General features: G+C 39.5%; 1 protein-coding gene across 6 annotated transcripts in view; it reads left to right on the top strand.

Annotated features, from left to right (window-relative positions):
- Nucleotides 1-15,270, top strand: part of LOC148335514 (F-actin-monooxygenase mical2b-like) — a 61,141-nt gene that overhangs the window by 26,878 nt on the left and 18,993 nt on the right. For all 6 annotated transcript variants that reach the window (XM_088297893.1, XM_088297894.1, XM_088297891.1 and 3 more), the window contains 8 exons: nt 199-315; nt 548-649; nt 6,159-6,314; nt 6,945-7,045; nt 8,106-8,363; nt 8,480-8,595; nt 13,170-13,296; nt 14,236-14,317. In XM_088297893.1, coding sequence (XP_088154019.1) covers nt 199-315; nt 548-649; nt 6,159-6,314; nt 6,945-7,045; nt 8,106-8,363; nt 8,480-8,595; nt 13,170-13,296; nt 14,236-14,317 — 1,059 coding nt within the window. The remainder of the gene's footprint in view (nt 1-198; nt 316-547; nt 650-6,158; nt 6,315-6,944; nt 7,046-8,105; nt 8,364-8,479; nt 8,596-13,169; nt 13,297-14,235; nt 14,318-15,270) is intronic.

Raw genomic sequence — 15,270 nt, 5'->3', positions numbered from 1 at the left:
AAACAAAAAAACAAAAACTAAAGACAAAAACACACAGAATAAAAAACACGATATAGCAAATGGAAAAAAAAGCCAAAACAAATAACTGATAATAGCAAATTTCATATTTTTTTTTCATTTATTGTTCAACTTTTTTGTGATTTGCACTTCACCACTAATGTGCAATACAATCTCCGTAAGCGCTTCTATCTCTTTCAGGTATCCGTCAGCTCCAGTTGATGCTCCTTAAAATTTGTCTCATTTTGGGGATTGAGGTTCATGTCAACGTTGAATTCATCAAACTTGTGGAGCCACCAGAAGAACAGACTGACGACTGTAAGTTGTGTGTAATCGAATGTTTCTGTCAAATATATATACATACATTTGTCACTCAAACAGTATCATTTGAAAGTGTTTCCATATTTGATCCCCTGCTCCACACGCCGCACTCAAGTGAACGTCATTTCTGTGTAACATCCAACTGCGCGTCATCTTTTTTCTGTATATTACTTTTTTCCAGATATGTAACAGAAGATAATCAGAATTGGTTTGCTATGCCCCTCCTTAGGTCCAAGTTGGAGAGCAGATATCCAGCCCTCAAGCCACTCCATCTCAGATTTTGACTTTGATGTGGTGATTGGAGCTGATGGACGCAAAAATACATTGGATGGTAAAGTGAAAGATGATCAGCCGGAATAATATTGTGAACTATTGTATTTTGTGATTGTAGTTAAATATTGTTTTATTGTTCACGCTGTCAGCCCAAATCAGCCTTAGCAATATTTTTTCCCACCCAAAAGTATTTTCCTGAGTGCTGACCCAAATGTATCTGCCATACACCCTGTAGTTAAAGTACTGTTTATTTTAAGTGGAAATGAGGAGAATAGTTGCAAAGCTACCCACTATCACTGACTAAAGCATTTCCTGTTGACATTATTAAGTGGAAGCTGTGTGTTGTAAAATGTTTAGATTAGTGTGTGCGCAAGGTCATATTCAGTATATTCTTTTTTTTTTTTTTTTAACTTAAGCTCTTTGTTCAGATTCCTGACATCTAAAAATAAGATCATCAAACTGATGCAAATAACAAAGATGACCCAAGTAAAGATGAGACACAGTTCAGAATCATCTGAGTGCAAGTACATTGGTATTGTACTTTATATTCTCATTTTATGTACTCCCTTTTTTTTCTTAACTGCCATACAGCAGTCTGTAATATCAATTCCATTATTGACCTAAAATCTAGACTTTTTATCACATAATGTATTAATTCCACCAGTTTGACCTCAGTTTTACTGTGTGAGTTTGTACATTTTCTTTCTGTACTGTAGTTCTTTCTTGTCTAAGTATTTTATAGTATCATCCATCCATTTTCTAAACCGCTTCTCCTCACAAGTGTCGCGGGGCTGCTCAAGCTTATCCCAGCTGTCTTCGGGCAGTAGGCGGGGTACTCCATGAATGGGTTGCCAGCCAATCGCAGGGCACACAGATACAAACAACCATCCGCCCTCACACTCATACCTTGGGGCAATTTAGAGTGTTCAATCAACCTAGCATGCATATCTTTGGAATGTGGAAGGAAACTGGAGTCACCAGAGAAAAGCCATGCAGGCACGGGGAAAACATGCAAACTCCACACAGGGAGGCCAGAGCCGGAATCGATCCCAACTCTGCACTGTGAGGCTATCGTGCTAAACAGTCGGCCACCATGCAGCCCAATATAGGTTAATTTAAAATTGAGGAGCATCTAGCAAAAGCTAGACATTCTTTGAAATATATATTTAATATATTACATTTTCCATCGATCCATTCATATTCTATGCCAGGGGCACTCCATAGGTGGCCTCCAAGCTGCATCCAGCGCACAGGCCGCATTTTTGTGGCCCCAGAACTGTTAAGGGCCCTTTCCAAGATCAGAGTAGTAGTATGGCTGTAAGCCACACCTTGCTTTTCAGCAAGGAGCAGTCGTGCACAGTTGACCAGCCTATTCAATGGATATGTTTGGTTGCAGGTACATGAGGGTGTGTGGTAGGCGCACCCATAATTGACATTTTTTTTTTCCCTTCACTGTGTTTTGGTTGGGTCAGCACAGGTATATTGGGACTTGTCTCAATGCCAGCAATGCACATGCAACCTGAAAATGAAGCCCAAAAGTCATTAATTGTCACATGTTGATCTCTATTATATAGATGCCTTAATCATTTATTACTTTTTTGTTTTCAGAAGTTTTGTTTGAGTGGTCCAGTTCAGGTTTCCTATTCTTGGGTAGTGATGTCGCTGTGACTTACCTTACTGGGTACAAAGGTTGACTCAGTCAATAGCATGTGTAGCATATAAAAAAAAAAATGTTGGATTGTATGTGTCAATGACGAAGAAACTAATGACGTGCAACTTGCTTTGTTTGCAATAGCCGTTCAAAACTCCTGACTACCATAACCTTTTTCGACTTGAGCACAGTGGCCCCTTCGCTAAAATTTTAAGGACAGAAGTAGAAAATATAGGGGCATATACTGCAAATAGACTGTGTAAATCAGGCATCACCAAATGGCGGACCGGACCCATGTCCAATCTATGATGATTTTTTTTCAGGGCGCATTCGCAAACGATGACGCTGCAATTCTAGTTAATACGGAAAAGGCGTCACTGATTTGAGTCAATCAAATCCTTTGTTTACGATCCACTGCCAATTGCGCAGCAGACCGGAAGAGAGTGCTGTTGACTGTATGCCTTGCTAAAAGGTTAGCAAGGTTGATGCGTCTTGTTTTAAATGAATGGATGGAGAAATTTAGTTTGGTTCTAGCTGCAGCCGATTCAAAACCAGTGTGCATCATATGCTCAGAACCCGTCGCAACATTTCGAAGCGCCACTACGAAACAAAGCACCGCCCTTTTGTGCACAGTTATCCGCTGACGTTTGAGGTGAGCGCAGGCAAAAACATCAAACTTCGAGTGCAGTACAACAGATTTTTACATTTTCGTTTACATCCCAGCGGCATGCAAACGAATATTCAGTAAAAGTATCATGGATTTTGAGGAAACATAAAAAAACATTCAGTGATGGGGAAGTTGTGAAGGAGTGCTTAAGGATGGCCGAGTGGTCTAAGGCGCCGCGTTTCGGTCCCAGTCTCCCCAGGAGGCCTGGGTTCGAATCTCGAATTTCCCCATTTTGGGACTAATAAAGGGAATCTTATCTTATCTTAAATGCGGTTGCGCAAACATTATTTCAAGGAAAACACAAAGCCCAGATGTGTGAAATAATCTACCAAATCCCAATGGCCCTGACTCCGTTCCAACCCAGATTTAAGTCACTGGCAGGGCAGTCACAAACTCATTTTTCTCATTCAGAGATGTTAAAAAAATATTCAAAAGAAAAGGTGGTGTCAAAGCTCATTCGAATTAGTTTTTCATGAGGACAGCCATTTTTATTGATTGTGTACTGAACATGTTGACCTGTTTTACTTGGATAATTAGGCTTTCCGTTTTTTTTAGGCTGATAACTCTTTGATTTAAGAAAAAAAAAAGGTAAAACATGTTGACTCAATGCTTAGCACTTGATATATTTCTGCAGGAGATAATTTACTGTTTTTTCTGGAAGTGGCACCCTTAAGTTCCTGGAGCCACATTTTCTTGAATGTGAAATAAACGCCTTATATTTGTTTGACTGGCAAAGGTGTTTAATGGGAACATTGCTAAATATTTAGCATATAAGTGCGCTCTGTTGAAAATGACTAAATATTGAAACTATATAAAAATGTCAACATAGGCTAGACATTAAGGGAAGTTGGACTTTAGTTCGGACCTTTTAATTGGAAGAAATTTTGGTCGTGGATCTCTGTGACTTTTAATTGAATACCTCTGGTGTAAATCTTAACATTCACACTCATGTTTGTTATTTTACTGATAAATGGGCTGAAATATGGAGAAGGAGTTTTGTCAGCAAAAAAAATAAATATAAATATATAATATATATAAATAAATATATTTAATATATTTCATTTGCACATGAACAAGGAGATGAAAATTGTCATTTTAATGTAAAAAGAATACATAAAATGCTAAATAAAATACTTTTTATTTTTAACACTAGGAAGTTGATTTGCAATTATTTTACTCTTCTTGACACTTCCTTTGATGACCATTGTCCTTTGCCGCCTGAGTGTAGTAAATCTAAAAAAATACTCTTGCATTGATTACTTATTCTCATTAATTCTATTTGCGTACCCTTCTGTATACTCGGCCTGTGCTGCAGTGGGGGACAGCTGATTTCGGTCAGATGGTGGCATACTCCGCCATTTTCACCCACATACATGTAAACGTACACACGCACACACTCGCACGCACACGCATGAACACAAAAATAGACCCTAAATCCTTAATTAACCTTGGACTGAAGGAAGAAACTGCTGAATATACAAACCCATCATGTTTTTGTGCATTAGTAAGGATGTTTAGGAAATTATTTCTTTGTTTTAACAATTCTTAAACCATTAGAAAGTTTGTTTCCTTTTTAAATTGTGCTATTTGAAAAGCACATGCATGTATGGGATGCGTTGCAGAGCTGAGTATGTGTTTCGCCCATGAAAAAAGTTTCCAAATCTTTCGACCAATGCCTCACAGCTTATTTGCTCTTGCCATCGTTTCTTGTTTTGAGCTTCTGGTCCCTCCAACATGAACATGAGACTGTAGTTGTCAGCTTGAAGGATAGTCATGCTACATTTAAGTAATCTTGATTGGGCAAATGCGATCGGGCAACTCCATGCCAGGGTTCCGCAAAACCAAGTTGAGGCAAGTTCCTCATAGCGGGATTTCAGAAACAAGCCAAGAAATAGGTGGCCCAATAAGTTCCTCACTTTGGCAGCACTTAGGTACCATTGGCTGTCTTCCACAGATTCACAGTTGAGATTTGCAGGACGATATAGACAAAGGCTCCCTTCCTTGCCAATCTGGTCCAGAGTGCATGCTGGTAATCTCTGGTCTCACAGTGCTGCCACAAGGCCTGCCATGATTGCACTTCACCATGAGGCCAGAAAGTGCTGGTGTTGGTAACACGTGAAAGGGAATGTTGAGTTCACTGAAGATTGACCAGATTCTGCCTACAGCAGTTGGATCGTAGAGTCTAAGTGTGGTGAAGATGCAGGAAATGTAATTCTAATTGCTGTACTGATCATCTTTTGGTGAAGATGGTGTGAGGTGGCATCTCCCTTACTGTAAAAAGAGGCTTATCATCATTAGAGGCAATCTTAATGAGATGTATTAAGATGATGAGATTTGACAGCCAGTGTCAAGCCCATATTTTCAGTCTGGGACCAAACTCTCCACCAAGATGGCAGTGCTCATCCCCTTCGTGTGTGGTTATCAGAGACTTTCAGTGTGGAGAGGATGGCGTGACCTACAACAGTCTTGAGGTCAAGTGAACACTTGTGGCATCAGCTTGAGCATGCTGTTCATGCCAGAGTTACATTGGTTGGCGTGCGAGAAATGCCGGTTGAAGTGCAGTATAGGATGCCATTCCACAGCAGTGTGTGACCAGCATAACAATGAGATGCCACAGGGTTGTGGTCAGGCTCCTGACTGTTTAATGAATCAGTTGTTGAATTGCCAGTATGTCTTGTTTAGTCAAACTTCAGAAATTTGGCAGTTTTTCAACTGCTATCCCACAAATGCATGTTCCTTCCAAATAGGACATTATCTAATAAGGTAATTAACTGACAATATTGTAAAGTAACTCAATTTCTATTGAAATCAAAATGTTTGAGTTTGTATTATTATTTTTTTAATTATTTTTTACAAGCAGACCATTTTTACTGAGAGGTGTTGTGCGTGGAAACTAATGTTCACTCACTGTTACTCTCGAACACTGCAGTCATCTATTAGAATATTAATAGTGTCTGGATCCCTGCTAGGGAGTTCGTAAAATATATCCACTGTATTTGCCTAAAGATTTTACAGCCAAATGTCACCTAGCTTCACAGCCCAATAGCCACAGATTTTGAATACCAAACTACTTTATTTTATTGCAAGTCTTGCCAAGAGCATCGTTTTTTTTTTTTTTTTTTTTGCAAAAGACATGTTCTAATTATTATCAGGCCCGTTTGTTGCCCAGACATGCTCTAATGTTAAACAATTTCTAACTCCCTTCTCCTGTTATTCATCACATTTCTTACTTTACTTTACTTTCGATAGGCTTCCGCCGCAAGGAGTTTCGAGGAAAGCTGGCAATTGCTATCACGGCCAACTTTGTCAACAGAAACACCACAGCAGAGGCCAAAGTGGAAGAGATTAGTGGAGTCGCCTTTATCTTCAACCAAAAGTTCTTCCTTGAACTCAAAGAGGAAACAGGTCAATATATGGCACCCCTAAAGTATGCGTGTGCGCGTGCACGTGTATATATGTATGTGTATGTATCTATGTATGCTTATCTATGTGTGTAGGTGTGTGTGTGTGTGTGTGTATATATATATATATATATATATATATATAGTGGAACCTCGGTTTTCGAATGACTCACAGTTCGAACAAATCGGAGTCCAAACAAAAAATTCGAGAAATTCTTGCTTCGTAGTTCGAACAAAAATCGGAGTTCGAACGCCGGTACGACGCGTGAGTGCGTACGCGAGGGTGGGATGCTGAGCGGCGTACGGTTGTAAATCGCTCTCTTCGTGACCAACTGTTGTCGCGTGCGGACGTGCTGCGTTTTGCTCTCGCGTTTTATATAGGTGTACGAAGTGTTTTAGCCCCTAATCATGCCTCCAAAGAAAGTCAGTGCAAGCAGCAAAGGAATGATTTCGGTATTCGAACAAATCGCTTTTCGAACAGGGTTCTGGAACGGATTATGGTCGAGAACTGAGGTTCCACTGTACATATATAACATATATATTATATATTAACAATAAATTTAAGAAAAAGTGGTATAAGTGAAATGTCAGTTTTAAAGCTCAAATCGGTCCTTGTCTGTCCTTTAATTTTCAGGAATTGACTTGGAGAACATTGTTTATTACAGAGACAACACTCATTACTTTGTCATGACTGCAAAGAAGCAGAGTTTGTTGGACAAAGGGGTAATTATTAATGTAAGTTCACACGTCCATATGCATTATTATAGACACATCCCTCTTTATTTGGGCACTTAGTGTTTTAAGTCTTTCTGTGAAACTGCTGGTTGGCCCAATTCTTTGATTACATTATACTGTTGACTGGTAGTGAAACCATGACAGCCCATTTTAATATGACAGCTGTATTATAATTCAGTTTTGTGCACACAAGTTGGGCTGCACTAGTAATTTGTTTGGTAATTGAGTAATCAGTCAATTATTTTGACAATTACGTAATTAAATGATCAGATTATTTTAAGGCTTTTATTTATATGCTTTTAGTAAAAAACATGACTGTTTTATTTTGTCGAAATAATTCAGGGTCGTTGTGCCAATTATGTCTGTCTATAGCCCTGTAATTATAATTCAGTTACTGTTTTGCTCTGTAGCATGTCAGAAAATAGGGAAAATGTGAATTGTTTTCCCAAGTATGAGGAATTTTGTTTCAAAACAAAAATGATCACTATACTCACATGGAGAACAACAGACATCTGATCATATTTGCGCCTGAGAAACTGAAATAATGAGGAAAAGGTTTCCAAACGATTCATCGCTATCAAAATGATCAATCAATTTGATAATCGATTGTTTGTTGCTTAATCAATTAATCAATTCACATCCACATAAAAAGTAAATATTTGTACAACACCATTCTTAATTTGCATTTGATATATACTGCAAATAAACACCTTCTGCCTCATGAACTATTTTAAATTCATTATCATTACAAAAATGTTGACTTAATATGTGTGTTCTTGTCAATATACCTTGACAATAAGACCTTGTATTTGTAGTTACTGTCGATTGGTTGAGCTTCATTCAATCAGAAAGAGGAATTAAAATTTTCAACTGGCTGTAACTTCTTGGTCTAGTTTCGCTTGAATTTTGACTGATCCACACTCGATGCAGGTGCATATGTTACTTTACATTTTTTTCCAAGAGTAAATGATCAGTAAGGAATGCAAAAAAACTCTGCATGTGTTTATGACTATACAACTTGGTCTATATTGTTTACTTGAGCTTTTTGCTTTTCATCTAGGACTGTGTGGAAACGGAGCGTTTACTAAGCACTGACAATGTAAACCAGGAAGCATTGCTCTCTTATGCCCGTGAGGCAGCTGACTTTGGCACAAATTACCAGCTACCATCACTGGACTATGCTATCAACCACTACGGTCAGCCAGATGTGGCAATGTTTGACTTCACCAGCATGTATGCCTCAGAAAATGCTGCTTTGATCAGGGAGAAACATGGACATCAGCTACTGGTTGCACTGGTGGGAGATAGTCTGCTTGAAGTATGTATCATCAATGGGAATTAGTGCTAGATGAATCTTTGGTCAAAATAAATAAATACATAAATTACTGTCCTTGCCCAAGATGACGAGGATGTTGATTATGATTCTCTTCACAGCCTTTCTGGCCAATGGGTACAGGTTGCGCACGGGGTTTTCTGGCAGCTTTTGACACAGCTTGGATGGTGAAGGCCTTTGCACAAGGCAAGAACCCGCTGGAGATATTAGCAGAAAGGTTTGTGTGACATTGTTTGTTTTACTTTCTCGTAGGGCTGGGCGATATGACCTCGAATCAATATCGCGAGAAATTGAGCAATTTTACCTCTAACGATTAATGCACGATAAATTCCGCCCCCCTACTTTCTCGCAGATGAAATAAATTGCCTGTAATCTTCCTTTGAGGGTTTTATCAAGGGAAAAAGGATAATCTCTTAAGTTCTGATGTCCTTTATTATTGCTAACCAAGAGTGGAGGAGAGTGGTCCATATAACTAAATGTACTGTGTAAATTTTGAGAATTGCTTTTGAGAAAAATGTAGACTCCGTTTAGATCATATTCATGGATCAAAGAAAGCTACTAGGACAGTCTTTGATTTAAAATACACTTCATATTTCGTGATTTTACATTAATTACAAGATATATTCCTAGGAAACAAGCTTCATGAAAAATAGTCGAAAAATTTCATTCATTGCAAGTAATTTTTTGCGATTAGTAAAAGATTTTATCGCTTGACATCCCTAGAAATTAGCATTAATAATGATACATGACAAATAACAAACCTTCCACAATCATAAAACGTTTAAATGCACTAAGAGATGGGGTGTCAAACTCCAGTCCTGGAGGGCCGCTTTCCTACATGTTTACCATCTCTCCCGGCTGCAACACACCTGATTCAAATGAGCAGGATACTTATCAGGCTTCTTCAGAGCTTGCTGATGAGCTGATCATTTGAATCAGGTGGGTTGCGGGAGAGATTGAAAGCATGCAAGAAAGCGGCCCACCTGGACTGGATCTTGACACCCCTGATTTAGAGTAATCTGACTTTTACTTATAGATATTGAAGTATGAGTAAATACTAAATATTGAGTGTCTCAACTCCTCTTAGCTCATCATCCATCCATTTTCTGTACTGCTTGTCCTCACAAGGATAGCGGGGGGTGCTGGAGCCTATCCCAGCTATCTTCGGGCAGCAGGCGGGGTACACCGTGAACTGGTTGCCAGTCAATCGCAGGGCACACAGATACAAACAACCATCCGCGCTCACACTCATACCGAGGGGCAATTTAGAGTGTCCAATCAACCTGCCAAGCATGTTTTTGGAATTTGGGAGGAAACCCACGCAGGCACGGGGAGAACATGCAAACTCCACACAGGAAGGCCGCAGCCGGAATCGAACCCACGACCTCAGCGCTTGTGAGGCCATCGTGCTCACCAATTGTGCTCACCAGTCGCCAACCGTGCTGCCCTTTGCTCATCAGTATGGAACAAATATTAATACCACGTGACAGCTTCTGTGTACTATTTGTGTAACGCACAAATGCTTCAATAATCAATTCTTCTGGAATTTTTGCTGAATATTCTGAAAGTCCCGACACAATACAGGACGTCCATCCTTACTTTCCTGAACTGAAACAGTGGGAAGAAAGGGAGAGATCGAGGGGACTCCTCCATCGGCTAGACGCTGCCGACTGCTGCCGTCATACCCGCATGGGCACCATTACTGGCCACTTGGCTGTTGCTGTGCCCTCCTTTCCTGACCCTCCACATCGCTCATATCCGCCCGTCAGCGCTCATCACACGCACTGGGAAGTGGCGACAAACTTTTGGCTGTGTGCTAGGCATCACATGGCTGCTAGGGCTGCCTTGCTCTCATTCATCACATCAGCTCCGGTGCTCGTCGTCACTTGTCAACTTGACAGGTGGAGAGCTGCAGATGCTTGGCCTGCAAAAAGTGACCATCATTGGACTGGGAATCACATTACTGCACGTGTGTCAAGAATGATAGTGGCCTACTCAAGGGCAACTGACACTTTCATCCAGCGCTGGGGGACAGACTTGTTTAGTGGTTGGCTTGCATCTCTTCCAGCTAGCACTGCTCGCTGCTAGTAAGTTGCTGAACACCCAAAGTTCCATGAAATGGTGACTATAATGCAGTCTAGATGTGCTGCAGCCTGATTACCTGAGCAAACTACTTCAGAAGGACATGGATGATTTACAGACCTCAGTGAACATAATGGCAATTAAATGGCGGCTTTGACGAAGCAGCAAGCCATCATAATGGAACTTTTGAGTGAAATCAAGAAACATAAAAGACAAAATATGGAACAAGAAAAGAAAATTGGCAAACAGTCTCGTCTGGAGCACTACTTTCAGATAAATGATTTCCGTGTCAGACTGCCGCTTACAAGATTGAGACAACGAAAGAGCAGTTAATGGCATTCCGTTCCGACAAAAACATTAATCAAAGCGAAAAGGACAATATCGAGGACTATTATGTACTGTCAGCCGTCATATATTTTGCCAACAGGAAACAACACTGATTTGCATAAGAAGGGAAGAAATTTGAAAGGCACCAACAGTCATATTGATCACCTCACCAAGAAAAATGTAGATAGTCACGAAATTCATCATTCATCTTCTCTATGTTAATTAGTTGATTTTTATTTTTCATTTCTGCACATAAACGAAGGTTCTTTTTTAGAGGTAAAAATTGTCTGAAGAAATGAAAAAATCAACTAAATACAGATACTGTATCGCACGGAAAACTAGACGAGGCAAAATTCAGACCACTTGGACTGTAGCTGCCGAGTTTTTATCCATCCAAAGGGAGAATGCCAAGGGAATATACATCAGGAGCATTGAACAACCTGAGAGCTCGAGAGAATGGTAGGCTCGTCTGTGGTGTGTCCAGCGTTGCTGTCTTCCTACGAACACATATTCTTTGTGTTACAATAATTATATTTCTCATGCAAGAATTTAAACGAGTCATAATCTCTCTTCTTTTTTTTTCAATAAACTCAATGCAAACTGTAATGACTATGCAACATTTTAATGCAAAGATTACGTTGCTGACATTCTGTGGAATCTCTGTACCGACAAAATCAGCACTTTACAGACCAGAAAAGAGAAAAATGGCACGTTTGTTCAACCGTTAGCGTGACATCACAAGAGAGCAAGCCATCCAAGATTTAGCTTTGTACATTGATTTGTTGAATCCATACAAACTAAAATCAACAGATGTCTTTTTTTTTTTTGACACGATGAATTAAACTTCTACTGATGGGAATGGAAGTGATATGGCCATGATAATGAATATAACTGAGGGAAAAGAGGGAACATATTTGTATCGTTAACATTTATATGAAGCTCGTCATCAAGTCAGTCTTTAGACCCAAACTTTCTTCTATACATAATTGATTAATGTAAACTTTCTTACAGTGATTAATAAAACATGCAATTCCTAACCTAAACACTTTTTTCAGTTATTAAATGTAACTTTTGAAATGCAAAATGTTGAATTATTGAGCTGTGGATTATAGGTGACAAACTGTCTAATTTGCATGGTCTTGGTTTTTGGAAAACAAATCTCCCCAATTTGTTTTTCTTTGTTTTCTTTATTTTTTTTTTTAAACTGGTCCCACTCAGAAGGGAGACAAATAAATGAAATTGTGCTCCCAAATGAAAATTTGTGATAGAGTGAATCCGCAGTAACCAAACTGCAAAGTAGCAAGGGAACTCTGTAAAACAAATCTTGTGCTCGGAGCAGGTCTTGTAGAAGCTTTTTGGGGTGGTCATAAATAAAATGTAAAAATGAAAACATTAGTTTGACATAAATAAGCCATGTCTAAAGTTTAACTCAACAAAGTGCACAATATTTGAAAATCATAAAATAAGCACTGAACTCAAGTTAAAAATTGGCAATGTTGAAGTAGAAAGGGTTTATGAAATTGTTTCTGGGTGACCACAAGCTCTGCTGGAGACCTCACGTAAAATTTGTGCTCTGAGATTGCTCGAAGTATTCCAGTGTGTATAACCTGGAACATCCTGAATCTGAATAAATTACACACTCGTGATTGTGTATGTATTGTTCCATATCTCTTATTGTGTTGAATCCTGAGGGAAGGCCAATTAAATGTACATTTTTTTAAGTCACATACAATGAAAATCATGGGCTTGATGAAATTTAAAACTGATTGTTTAAAGATTGTATTAATGCCATTCCATTAAATATTCCAAAAATGTTCATGGACGTGCATTGTGAAGCATCCTACTTTTTCGCACCAGTCTTAAAAGAGGGTGCATCTCAGTCTATGAGATGAAAAAGAAAAAAATAATAATGAATTCAAATACAGCCATAAATCATTCATGGACATGTGCATTGGTCTTAAAAGCTGATTTAGCTTAGATGTGATTTATATTCTTTCAATCATATACTATAATTGTGTTTGTTGTATTTTAAAAGGTTATCTATTATTTTTAGGTTTCTGAGAGAAGTTAAGATGTACCGTGAAAACATTGGGTCAGCGAGACACATTAATACACAAGTTGTTTGTAGATGATTTATGATTTGAATTGTGTTGGAGAATGCAGGGTAAATAAACCCTGTGCTTCCTTCTGCCCCGTCTCCAATTTAATAATTTCTATGGTATCTCTGTTTATTTCTGTGGTTTTGTTTTGTTTGTCTGAGATAAAGATCAAATCAAATAGAACTTATGCCTGCCTTTTGAATTGTATCTTTAAAATGCCTACTAATGTCAATAATGTTATACTTCAATTGGTTCCTCAGTTGTTTGTTCTCTCTTTCCATAGGGAGAGTATCTACCGGCTACTTCCTCAGACCACAACAGAGAACATCAGTAAAAACTTTGATCAGTATACCATTGACCCTGCAACTCGCTATCCCAACCTAAATTCCAGCCATGTACGCACCCACCAGGTTAGTCTGATCCTAATCTTAGTTAAACTTAATCCATAAACATTATTAACTAAAGAAGAGCAATTAAATTTTTGAGGTAGTTTGAAATGTTTTATGTTTAATCTTATGTGGCTATCAAATCAAATTAGTCTTGACTACCCCTCCATGAGCCGTCGCTTTATCGTGCTGGAGTCCCAATGATCCTAGAATCTGAGTTGTCTGAGGCTTTAGTTCCCCTGGTAAAAAGGTACTCGATGAGGGAACAGACAAAGCATGGCTCAAAAGACACCTGATAACAAATAATGGAAGATGTTTTGTTTTCTCTTGCCCACCCATGGGTCACCGGGGCCCACCTTTGTAGCCATGCGCTCACCACCTGTGAGAGGGCACATATGGGCCGGGTATAATGTGAGCTGTGCAGCGATCAAAGGCGCTACAGAAGCTGGCTCTTGTGATGTGGAATGTTATCTCTCTGAAGGACGGAGCCCAAACTGATGCGCGAGGTTGAGGAGTTCAGACTACCAAATGTTTGGGCTGTGGTACCAGTTACCTTGAGAGGCACTGAACTCTCTTCCATTCTGGTGTTGCCCACGGAGAGAGGCACCAAGTAGGCATGGGCATCGTTATTGCTCATTTCTAAAGGCTCTGGATGATGTGGGACTGTCCTGGTTATCATGCCTCTGCAACATCATGGCGACCGTGCCTCTGAATTGACAGACCGCGATGGTGATCTTCCTTTATATGAGGGGGCCTGGGGTGTGTGTGGCCCATGGAAGTGTTGGACGAAGTGGCTGGGGAGAGGGAAGTCTCGGTTTCCCTGCTAAAATTGCTGACCCCGCGTAATTGAGATATCATTGGGTGGGTGGATGGATGGTGTTACTGTTTGTTGAAGGATAAAAGTGCAAGGTTTGTCATGTGACATTAAAAAAAAGGAACCTCATATTACTTTTTACCTCCAAGGTGCGACTCCTGTTCATGGATGGCAAACAGGACTCTTCTCACCTTGGTCGCATAGGTAGACCTGTCAACTGTTCCAGAGGAGGTGAGGCTCTCTGAATCTTTGTGGATGTTTTTTTCCGATTTGTTGTTGTTTTGTTCTTACGATTGTTTGCTGTTTTAGATCATGTTTTTTTTTTGCATGAGGAAGTTGCTTTGATAATTGTTCTTGCTTACGGAGGGAGATTGATGACTTTTCAATTTAAACAGAGTTCTCTTCCTCCTTGTGGTGGTGGTATGATTTCTTTTTGGGGGGGGGTAGATGTGGATTTCCTTATATGGACGTGTCCTTACTTCTTATTTTTGCGAATGCACCCAACTTGGGGATCTAACACATGGTCAGGTGTCATTTCTCATCGTTATCGCAATGTGTACCCTCAAGCAAAATGGGGGGCCCTCCGCACAGTGCGTGTTCTGCATTTAGGGTTGGCCCTGCTTCTGTTGTTTTAGATCAGTGTTTCCCCACCAAGGATACACAAGCACATTGCAAGAAGTACGTGGAAACAATTAGTATTTTATTCCCAAGATAAGTAAATATTCTCAAGTCATTTAATAAGCCTGTCAATAAAATTATATGTGTGCGGCATTCTTGGGGGAAAAAAGTGTTTTCCTAACACTTCTCAGTATTAATTCAAGCCACAAATCTATTTTGGCAATTTTGAAACTAAACAAACACAGCATCTAACTATAAATTTTGAACACATTACAAGTTAGAAGTTCTCTGGAGCCTGGACATCGTTGTAAAACTTTAGCTCCCTTTTTACTGGATGACACACCTCATCACAGATTATACAACCTGATGACATTACCATATAATTGTAAAATTGATACCCCACGCCACAGATACAGTATGTGCTGATCTGCTTCACTGTGATCCTGAGAAGGCTGATATCAACTATTTATATTCAACGGCTTTCATTTACTTAGTTTAATGACCTGAAGACTTCTACTTGCTGCCATGTTTGAAATGAGTAAAAGACCTCGTAAATATTTACGGGT

The sequence above is a fragment of the Idiotropiscis lumnitzeri genome, chromosome 6, assembly GCF_059441095.1.
Source record: "Idiotropiscis lumnitzeri isolate Australia: NSW breed Sydney's pygmy pipehorse chromosome 6, RoL_Ilum_1.0, whole genome shotgun sequence".
Classification (NCBI taxonomy): domain Eukaryota; kingdom Metazoa; phylum Chordata; class Actinopteri; order Syngnathiformes; family Syngnathidae; genus Idiotropiscis; species Idiotropiscis lumnitzeri.
This window is presented reverse-complemented; position numbering and strand designations above follow the sequence as displayed.